This window comes from Hemibagrus wyckioides, linkage group LG28, assembly GCF_019097595.1.
Source record: "Hemibagrus wyckioides isolate EC202008001 linkage group LG28, SWU_Hwy_1.0, whole genome shotgun sequence".
NCBI lineage: Eukaryota > Metazoa > Chordata > Actinopteri > Siluriformes > Bagridae > Hemibagrus > Hemibagrus wyckioides.
The window spans coordinates 8,025,364-8,036,508 of NC_080737.1; the positions used below are offsets into that span (position 1 = coordinate 8,025,364).

At 41.9% G+C, this 11,145-nt stretch overlaps 2 protein-coding genes across 2 annotated transcripts; one reads left to right on the top strand and one right to left on the bottom strand.

Annotated features, from left to right (window-relative positions):
- The first annotated feature begins 42 nt into the window (after window positions 1-42).
- rsph4a (radial spoke head component 4A) lies at window positions 43-4,952 on the top strand. The gene is made up of 7 exons (XM_058383778.1): window positions 43-1,091; window positions 2,154-2,370; window positions 2,850-3,137; window positions 3,211-3,660; window positions 4,172-4,316; window positions 4,396-4,513; window positions 4,642-4,952. The coding sequence occupies exons 1-7, from the start codon at window positions 991-993 to the stop codon at window positions 4,886-4,888; spliced, it is 1,566 nt and encodes a 521-aa protein (XP_058239761.1). The 5' UTR covers window positions 43-990; the 3' UTR covers window positions 4,889-4,952.
- Window positions 4,953-5,816: 864 nt separating this feature from the next.
- On the bottom strand, window positions 5,817-11,135 carry napaa (N-ethylmaleimide-sensitive factor attachment protein, alpha a). Its single transcript, XM_058383584.1, has 11 exons — window positions 10,924-11,135; window positions 9,549-9,628; window positions 9,356-9,472; window positions 9,213-9,259; window positions 8,437-8,514; window positions 8,233-8,288; window positions 8,069-8,153; window positions 7,877-7,981; window positions 7,726-7,794; window positions 6,808-6,858; window positions 5,817-6,688 (listed from the first exon to the last, which is right to left on the bottom strand). Exons 1-11 carry the CDS (start codon window positions 11,019-11,021, stop codon window positions 6,587-6,589), a joined length of 888 nt encoding a protein of 295 aa, XP_058239567.1. The 5' UTR covers window positions 11,022-11,135; the 3' UTR covers window positions 5,817-6,586.
- Between the last annotated feature and the right edge of the window lie 10 nt (window positions 11,136-11,145).

The window sequence follows — 11,145 nt, forward strand, 5'->3', positions numbered from 1 at the left end:
TTTACACCGTTCTGGCATAACATTATGACCACTGAGAGGTGAAGTGAATAAGACTGATGATCTCCTCATCATGGTACCTGTTAGTGTGTGGGATATATTAGGCAGCAGGTGAACATTTTGTCCTCAAAGTTGATGTGTTAGAAGCAGGAAAAAAAGCAGGGCAAGTATAAGGAGTTTGATGAAGGGCCAAATTGTGATGGCTAGACGACTGGATCAGGGCATCTCCAAAACTGCTGCTCTTGTGGGGTGTTCCCGGTCTGCAGTGGTCAGTCTCTATCAGAAGTGGTCCAAGGAAGGAACAGTGGTGAACTGGTGACAGGGTCATGGACGACCAAGGCTCATTGATGGACGTGGGGAGCGAAGGCTGGCCCGTGTGATCCGATCCAACAGACGAGCTACTGTTGCTCACATTCCTGAAGAAGTTAATGCTGGTTCTGATAGAAAGGTGTCAGAATACACAGTGCATGACGGGTCAGGGCTGTTTCGGCAGCTAAAGGGGGACCAACACAATATTAGGCAGGTGGTCATAATGTTATACCAGTTACCATTACAGCTCTAAGAGAAAGGAAGATATAATGTTCCCATTTGTTTACAGTGACAAAAAGGGAAATTATCCAATAGTGATAATACATTATACTTTGTCATGTTTGTACTAGGTTTTTGAATTTAGGATTACGGAACGGTCGCGTCTTTAATAATATTAGCGTGCTTAATGGCGCCATCTAGAGGCAAGAGAGTGTAACTCCTGGAGCAGCAGAATAAAAACGCGAACTTCAGTCGAGTTTGCAGCCAATCAGAATAAAGCAAGTCTCTCGGGCAGCCAATCAGATTTGGATAATCCCGGTTCCATAGCAACCAAAAATGTTACCGTCTCGTCACTTAGGCAGCGCTGTCTTCAGACATGTAACGAGCGATTAAGAGAAAACATACAGCGCATTAAATATAGTGTTATTATTTATTTTTATTTTATTTTAACCGAAAGATACAAACATGGAGAATTCTGTGGAAGATCTATCTGACCAAAAGCAGCAGGCTGCAGCGTGCTTTAAAGCTTTCCTGCTGAAAAACAGCACAAAAACAAACCTCAACCTGTGAGTAACTTTTACATAACACAATCAATATAATCATTATTATTATTAACTTTTACAATTTCTAATTAAGCAAATTCAGCCGTGAAATTTAACCTTATATATATATATATATATATATATATATATATATATATATATATTAAAAGCACTTTTAACATACCTTTAAAATCTTTGGTTTCTAATTTCCTACATTACCCACAATGCCACTCGGCTACCTGTAAATGGTGGTGTAGGGGATTTTGCTTCATCCATCTCCAAAAAGTGATGCGGCAGCGCTTTAGTCTTTCAGTCATTCCAGCTCTTTCTGGTCAAACGGATGAAGTTCCAGCACTTCATCTAATAGCAAATAAGCCCCAGAATCACTAAATACACTGAACTGACAAAGGTTTTGGGACGTCTGCCTTTACATGCACATGTGGAGTAATATGGAGTTGACCCCCCCTTTCCAGAAGCTTCAACTCTTTTTAGGTTTAGAAGTGTGTTTATGGGAATTTTTGACCATTCCTCTAGAAGTGCATTTGTGAGGTCAGGCACTGATGTTGGACGAGAAGGTCTGGTTCACAGTCTCTGCTGTAATTCATCCCAAAGATGTTCTATGGGGTTGAGGTCAGGACTCTGTGAAGTTCCTCCACACCAAACTCTCACATCCATGTCTTTATGGACCTTGCTTTGTGCACTGGTGTGCAGTTATGCTGGAACAGGAAGGGGTCATCCCCAAACTATTCCCACAAAGTTGGGAGCATGAAATTGTCCAGAATGTCTTTAAGAGTTCCTTTCACTGGAACTAAGGGGCCAAGTCCAACCCCTGAAAAACAACACCTGAATTCAATGATTTGGAGGGGTGTCCCAAAACGTTTGGCAATATAGTTTATATTACAAATATTTCAAATATTTGCTTATTGTTTTTCTTTGAGTGAATTGTTGTGCTACTCTTTCAGTTGCATAACGTAACCGTATGTTGAGGCTCTCACACAGTCACGAATAAAGAATGTTTTATCAGTATAACCAACATTACTAACAGGATGTTGATATAAGAAGTGACACGCTGTCTCTCATCTTCAGCTACGATCATATGGTTCGGGTGCTGACCAGAGTGATGGACGAGCGACTGGAGAACGCGGTAGATGTGATTGAAGATCTGAGCCTGGAGGTTAAGCGCAGCATGCTGCAGGAGAAACAGAGCACGCTGCGGGACACTCCGTCCACGACTTCCTCCGAGCTGCTGGCTGAGCAACAGAGAGTACTGTTTAACCACGTGGACGAGGGAGAACACGAAGAGGTGCTGGTTATAAGAGCTTTCTCTCAGAGTGATTTCATGATTGCGGTGACATTTAGCTCTTGCAACTGTCTATTTAACGATGTGTCAACCTTGCTCAGGGAACTCATTTCTCATATTTAAGCATAGGACTGAATATACTAATGTGGTTTTAGTAGGACACACAAAGCTAGACATCTGCACCTTTTTTTCCTTTTTAGAAACAAACTAAGAGGAAAATGTTATCTGCCCTCTTCCACATACATGATCTCACAGTTGCCTACGATTGATTAATGTCAGGGGGAGAGAAAGTAATGTTACCTCTCCTACCCAGAGAGCACAGCTAAGTCACTTGGTTTCCTGGCTGTGGATGTCTGTGGCATTATCATCATCATTCAAAATCACTTCCTGTTTTGGAAAGAAATACGTCAACTTAAGGAATCAAATCATCATCAATATCAAAAGCAGAGATTTCTCATTTGCCGTATTTGTGTTCCTTCTAGATGGAAACACCCCTGCCCAATGTGGCTGAGCTGACCTTCTTCCTGGAGCAGACTGGGGTTGGTCTGGGACGGGAGGAGATGCAGAGGATCCTTCTGGCCCTGAAGCAGCTGGTGGATATTCAGCCCCTGCAACGTTGCCGATTCTGGGGCAAAATCCTGGGTATCGAAGGAAACTACATAGTGGCTGAAGTGGAATTCAGGGACGGCGAGGAAGAAGAAGAAGTAGAAGGAGCGGAGGAAGTGCAAGAAGACAAGGAGAAAGAAGAACAGGCTCAAGAAGAGGAGGAGGTAATCAAGGCTACTGAAGTAATTTATTACTGTCCTTTGTACACAAGGCTCATTCTTTTATCATTCTGTTTAGCTGGATCCCGTCCCCAAGTCAAGTTACAAACCACCCGCCCCAGTCCCTAAAGAACCTCGTCGCTCCGGCACCAACAAGTTCACCTACTTTGTGTGCAGAGAGCCGGGCTTGCCCTGGGTCCGCCTTCCTGACGTCACTCCAGCTGAGATCACAATCGCGCGACAAATTCGTAAGCTCTTCACTGGGCGCCTAGACGCTCCCATTGTGAGCTATCCGCCATTCCCAGGTAATGAAGCCAACTATCTGCGTGCCCAGATTGCTCGCATTTCTGCAGGCACCCAGGTCAGTCCACTAGGTTTCTATCAGTTCAGGGAGGAGGAGGGGGAAGAGGAGGAAGAGGGAGCGCGAGACAGTGTTGAGGAGAACCTTGACTTCGAGAGTATCTCTGTGCACGCGATGGTCGAGTCGCTGTCGGCATGGGTCCACCACATCCAGCACATTCTCATGCAGGTGAGAAAATCACGATGCTCTTCGGAGGCTTGTGTTATCGTTTGAAGGTGCATCTCTTTAGGGATCTTTTTACCAAATATCTCTCCAGTTTCACCCTCCGTTAGCAAACAGTTGCTGCAAGATTGGATGCTTGCATGTGGAATTATGTAAAACATGTTGCCTATAGGACAGTGGTGGCTCAGAGTTGTTGTTTGGAGGATCAGGGTTCAAACCCCAAAACCACCAAGCTCAACTGTTGGGCAACTTGAGCAAGGTACTTAAGTGCTGTATCATAGCTGCCCCTGTGCTCTGACCCTGACTTCCTCAGCTGGGATATGGGAAGAAAAGTATTCCACTTTGCTGCTGATGTATATCTGGTGATGATAAAGGCTTTGTGCCCTCAGTTCTTCTATTTCCTTTTACATAAGTTCTAACTAATATTAGTGTATCCCAAGTAAGACTTCTGATCTGTCGAATATGTGGCCAAGCCCACAAAACCGAGCATTCCTGATGACCCTTGTGTGCACACCAGGGTCGTTGTGTGTGGGTCAATCTGGCTGAAAAGACAGAGAATCTCCTTGATGACGATGCAGAGGAAGAGGAGAAGGAGGAAGAACCTGACGAGCCCGAGCCTGAGGTTGGTCCGCCGCTTCTCACACCACTGTCTGAAGACGCAGGTAAATCTTGACTTGATGTAGATGTCAGTTGTTTTCTTTTTAAACAAACACGTCTTATGAACATGTTTTGCTGTTTCAGAGGTTAATAACACTCCACCCTGGAGTACCAGGATCTCTTCAAATTTAATCTCCCAGTATGCCATTGCTTTTGTGCGCTCCAACTTGTGGCCTGGAGCTTATGCGTACGTGTGTGGCAAGTAAGACTTCTCATTTCTTTTCTCAATTTCTTTTTAATATCCACAACAGAATGATCATTTCCGCACAACCTCATGTGCTGGAGATTTGTTGCTATGATACAGCTAATTACAACACTCTTTTGCAACAGAAAGTTTGAGAACATCTACATTGGCTGGGGGCTGAAGTACCTGGGCGAGGGCTTTACCCCAGCGCTGCCTCCTCCTCCACAGCCCGAGTACCCCAGTGGCCCTGAGATTACAGAGGCACTGGACCCCAGTCTGCAGGAGGAAGAGGCTCTGAAGGAAGCACAAGAGGAGCAGCAGGCTGCGCTGGAGGACAACGATGCGATGGACGGCGAGGAAGAAGAGGAAGAGGAGGAAGAAGAGGAAAACTAAATGGTAGACAGTGAACTGATGTCTTTTAATGTGTGCGATTATATTAAACAGTTATGGATAACCACTGCTTCCTTATTTCTTGTTATTATCAGTGCTAATGAATGCTTGATTCTGATTGGCCAGAAGGTTGATTGCATAAAGTAACAACCACTTTACAGGGATGTGTATAAACCCAGGTGTTTATTACAAAATCATATAATTGTTAAATTAATGATAAGAGGAGCTTTGAGGTTTCTTGGTGACATGACATTTATTAATGGAGGTTGGTGAAGGAATAAAGGTTTATATCTGGGAAGGCTTTCCACAAGGTTTAGGTGTGTTTATGGGAATTTTTTGACCAGATCCACTAGAAGTGCATTTGTGAGGTCAGGCATTGATGTTGGACGAGAAGGTCTGGCTCACAGTCTCCACTTTAATTCATCCCAAAGTTGTTCTATCGGGTTGAGGTCAGGACTCCTCCACACCAAAAGTTCCTCCACACCAAACTCACTCATCCGTGTGTTTATGGACCTTGCTTTGTGCACTGGTGTGCAGTCATGTTGGAACAGGAAGGAAACATCCCCAAACTGTTCCCACAAAGTTGGGAGCATGAAATTGTCCAGAATGTCTTGGTGTGCTGAATCATTAAGAGTTCCTTTCACTGGAACTAAGCGGCCAAGCCATCCATTTATCCATTTTCTATACCCGCTTTATTCCTAATTAGGGTCACAGGGATCTGCTGGAGCCTATCCTAGCACACATTGGGCGAAAGGCAGGGGTACACCCTGGACAAGTTGCCAGTCCATTGCAGGGGGGCCAAGCCCAACCCCTGAAAAACAACACCTGAATTCAATGATTTGGAGGGGTGTTCCAAAACCTTTGCCAATATGGTGTATATTAATGTATAGTATAAAAATGATGGATGAGAGAAAGAAATTCATAAACAGTCTTAAAGGAGTCAAAAAACGTTTTATTAAACTTGGACAAAAGGGAAAGCCCTAGGAGTTCTAAGTCAGGTTCAATCTTCATACCGTTTCCTTTCATGCTTTAGTGTTTCATCTGCCTTGTACACACTGCAGCTAGAACTGAACTAAAATTGCCTAATAAATTAATATGATTTGGGAAAAATCCATAAAACATACAAACAAACCGACCAATGGAAATGCTGTGCAGCTTCACAGCAGCGTGAGGTAATCTTAGTTTTCAGAAGAATCAAATACCATCCAATAATCAAACCAGGTGGAATTCTAGTCGTAAAAAAAGTAAAAAACGTTCTCAAATTCACGCTTTCACTCAATTCCACTGTAACCTCGTGCTGAAAATATTAAATAAAAGATCAAACCTTAAAAGCAGCTTCTACTGATGTGAAGTAACACAAAACATGGTGATTAGTGATAAGGATTGCAGCGATACACAGGAAAACTGCAGCCATTACATTATATTACAAATCCATACTTTTTCATTTAAATATTTTACCATTCATTTATGGTAAAAAAAAAAATTAAAAAATTAAGCAATACAGAATTTGGCACCCACAAAAGGTCATGAATTGACTAAATATCACTCAGCGCTGTTAGGATCACGGACAGCTCCTCAACGTGAAGGGAACGAGGAAGTGAGGAATCGATCCGTTGTAACTTTCAGCTGATTAAACTAATGGAAAAAAACTGGCTGATGAATGAGTAGGATGTCACGAGTCAGAGGATGATGCTCACAGTGTTAGCGGAGATCGCTCTCATCTTCCTGAATGCTCTTCTTGATCCGCAGCAACATGGTGGTGTGCCACTGATCCAGCCGCGTGATCGAGTCGAACTCCTTCACCTAAGAGCGACAAGAGACAACGGTGGGTCCGTGAACCTGATCAGGATATGAGGAAAACTGTACAGATCGTATAACTAGCGTAACATTTACACCAGAGTGCTGCTGAATTCTCAACTTACAGCGTTTGTGAATGAATCCACATCCTGCTCCTCGTGCGCATTGAGAAGTTTCTATTTAAAAAAAAAAAGAAAAAGGTTATTGTGTCATTAGCAAAATCAAGCCAACACTATCTATCTATCTATCTATCTATCTATCTATCTATCTATCTATCTATCTATCTATCTATCTATCTATCTATCTATCTATCTATCTATCTATCTATCCAATATTGCTAAAAGTTTTGGGACACCCCTCCAAATCATTGAATTCAGGTGTTGTTTTTCAGGGGTTGGGCTAGGCCCATTAGTTCCAGTGAAAGGAACTCTTCAGCATACCAAGACATTTTGGACAATGTCATGCTCCCAGCTTTGTGGGAACAGTTTGGGGATGACCCCTTCCTGTTCCAACATGACTGCGCACTAGTGACTCCATAAAGACAAGGATGAGTGAGTTTGGTGTGGAGTCCTGACCTCAACCTGATAGAACACCTTTGGGATGAATTAGAGCAGAGACTGTGAGCCAGACCAAAACTGGGACATCTGTCTTTACATGCACATTCTGGATGAGAAGGCCTGTCTCACAGTCTCCACTCTAATTCATGCCAAAAGTGCATTACCGGTTTGAGGCCAGTCAAGTTCCTCCACACCAAACTCACTCATCCATGTCTTTATAGACCTTGCTTTGTGCACTGGTGTGCAATCATGTTGGAACAGGAAGCGGTCATCCCTAAACTGTTCCCACAAAGTTGGGAGCATGAAATTGTCTAAAATGTCTTGGTATGAAGCTGAAGCATTAAGAGTTCCTTTCACTGGAACTAAGGGGCCGAGCCCAACCCCTGAACTCTATGATTTGGAGGGGTGTCCCAAAGCTTTTGGCAATATAGCATATCTATCTATCTATCCATCCATCCATCCATCCATCCACTTCTAAAAACTGACCTTTATGAGTTTGCACTCCCTGGAGTCTGAGAAAGCAGGAAACATTTCCTCATATCGTTGAACAGCCAGCTAGATAAGACAGAAACAGTCATTGAGAACATCCAGGAGACCGTGACAAGCGTTACAACCTGCTAATAACTAAACAAATCACCTTGGCGTTCAGCATATCCACACAGAAGTGACACAGTGCTGCTTTGAAGAAGTGATCTTTAGCGCCGTACTTCAGCAGGGTGTTGTCCATGCAGTAGGTCCCGATCTGAACACATTTATATTATTCACAAATAATAATAAAAAAAAAACCCAGAAGATTGTGTAGGATTTTCTGGTGTTAACTAATACACACCTGTTCATACAGCTGTATAGCTTTCTGGTACTGTTCTAGCTGAGCAGCGTACGTGGCTACTTTAAGAAGGCACTTGTTGGCAGAGCTATAGGAGAAAAACACATTAGATCAGTGTTTCAGGTTACAATTAATTTCATGTATTTTTCAGCGTAACCTCAAAATACCTTGTAGACTCTTCTCCTTTGTAGTAATCACCGGCCTGCTCGTAATGCGCAACCGCCTGGGATTATTAAACAGAAAAAAGGTGATGTGCGATAAAAGCAGAGCATATAAAAATTGCAGAGCGCTGAGGCTGAGACTAAAGCTGTCTTACTGTCTGTCTCTCTTTCCCCCTTTTCAGCTGAACAGTCAAACATGATCTCACTCACCTTATCAACATCCAGTAAATCAGACTCATAGATTTCTGCTATAGTCACATGGTGTTTGGCTGCGATGGTGAAACGTCCCTGTGGAGGAAGAGAAGATTCCAGCAAAGTCAGTCTGAGCCAAGGCTTTCAGATGTGGGTTTACAATGCTGAGTTTTTAGTGTGTCGACAAGAGAGTTTTAATATTCTTAAACACACACACACACGCCATCATCATCATCATCATCATCATCATCTCTGGATAAATGTTCCTGTTTCTTAGAATGTTTTTCTGCATCACTGACATCTGTGACTTTAGCACATGTCCAGAAGAGCTGGACTGGAATAATTAATAAATAAATAAATAAATACATACATACATACATACAAGCTTCACTTTACTGTTGACTTATTCACAAGGGGTGGCAAAAAAAACCCTTTAGATTCCTTCCAGAATCTGAGGAAGGTCAGTACAGGGACAAAATATATGAAATATGAAGAAACCACAGAGGTAGGTAGGTAGGTAGGTAGGTAGGTAGGTAGGTAGGTAGGTAGGTAGGTAGATAGATAGATAGATAGATAGATAGATAGATAGATAGATAGATAGATAGATAGATAGATAGATAGATAGATAGATAATAATAACTGTAAAAACAAAGTGTGTAGTAATATGAAAGAAAAGAAAAGAAAATAGAAGAAAAGAGAAGAAAAGAAAAGAAAAGAAAAGAAAAGAAAAGAAAAGAAAAGAAGACTGGAGTGCAGGATAAATGTTTGAAGCTCGACACCTGGGCTTTCCTCACCATGTCAGTGTAGATGTCGATGGCTCGGGTCAGACACTTGATGGCCTCTGTGGGAAGAAGGACATGAGGTTACAGTAGAAACATTTCACCATTTCATCTGAAACCAATCTGTTCATTCAATACAAAGGAAACAAAAGACTAACCTTGTGGATCTGCTTTTTTGTAGGCGTTGCCGGCGTCGATGAAGCAGACAGCAGCGTTGTGCTTGCTCTGGGTTTTCAAGTGCACTCGTGCAGCTTTGCAGAACGCATCTCCTGCAGCTGGAAGAACAAAACAATATAAAGACCCGGGGTTTCAAAAGCAACTCAGTGTTACTGAGCGCTGTCGGGGACGTACCATGCCAGTTCTTGGCCATCTTGAACATATTGGCGGCCCTCGTGTACATGTCACACGCTTCCTCTGCTTTAGATGAGCTCCTAGAAAACAAAGTTTTTATAATACTAGTTATAAAGAAAGTCATTATCATACCCTGTGTTAGTAGTAACATGTTTATAACTGAATTTTGGGTCACAAGACAACTCTTAAACTTCCTGGACATTTTCAAGACCTACTGCAAATCTGATTTTGGGTCACAAGACAACACTTAAACTTCCTGGACATTTTCAAGACCTAGAAAGAAAGAAAGAACGAAAGAACGAAAGAACGAAAGAAGAAACTTGGTAAGAAAGACCGCAAAAGAAAGAAAAATTAAATAAATAACTGAAAAAAAAGGGGAAAGACGGATAGACGGAATTAAGAAAGAAAGAAAAAGAAAGAAAATAGGTAAGCAATAAAGAAAAAGAAAAAAAAAGAATAAACAAACGGTGAAGGAAAAAAGATCTATCTATCTATCTATCTATCTATCTATCTATCTATCTATCTATCTATCATCAGCATATAAACAAAGTGTGACTAGCCACCATCCACTATAATTACATGAAGATATTAGGGCTTTTCTAACTATTTCCTGTTTGTTTTCTTTCTTTCTTTCTTTCTTTCTTTCTTTAATATAAATAACCAGCTTTCCAGAGTTTGGATAACAGGGTTGTTCTTTTACAGTGACTTCATCAGTCAGTATCATTCATAACGTGTCTCACGTGTTCATCACGTGTCTTGTGAATGCACGTGTTTAAGTAACAGGGTTGAGCGAATGATATGGAAAAGGAAATGTCCTATTTTCCATTCATTCATCTTTATCCTAATCAGTGTTGAGGTGGAGCTTATCCAGGGAACACTGGATGTGAAGCTGGAATACACCCTGGATGAGACGGCGGTCCATCACATGACATTCACATTAACATCTAGGGACAAAATTGGAGTAGCCAGTCCACCTACTGTCCGGTTTATGAGAGTAAGGGAAGAAACCGGACAACACTGAGGAAACCCACGTGCACGTGAGAATAAGTGGAACTTCTGTAAAGATCTCAGGTATATTTCCAGGAAGAAATGTCCCTTTCCATATGTCTAAAATGTCTTGTGCTTTTTAGTGTCTTATTATTTTATATACATGTATGTAAATGTGAGCTCAGTGACACACCTCACTCATAAAAACCACGCTTCGTACATGATCACCTGTCACACTTCACGGGTTTCCAGAGGTATTTTAATGGTATGTTATTTCGTTTGAAAACAATATTATTATAAAAACCTGAAAGCAGAAACCATGAGTTTTAAACCCAGATCACTATATTCAAGCCCCCCACCCCCCACAAATAAAAACAAGTCCACTTACCCGAAAAACTTGCCAAACAACGACGCCGACATTTGCATTTTCTTATCAGCTGCCTCGATCAGAGCCAAGGCTTCTTTTTCTTTTCCAGAATAATCCATTTTTTTCCCCTATAACGTGTTCAATATCTCTCAAAAAGTCCCTATCTTTTCTCTCTCTCTCCACAATCACATCAGCTCTGTTGACATGAACGCGTCACTAAGGAGCCGGAAGTAAATTCTAGAT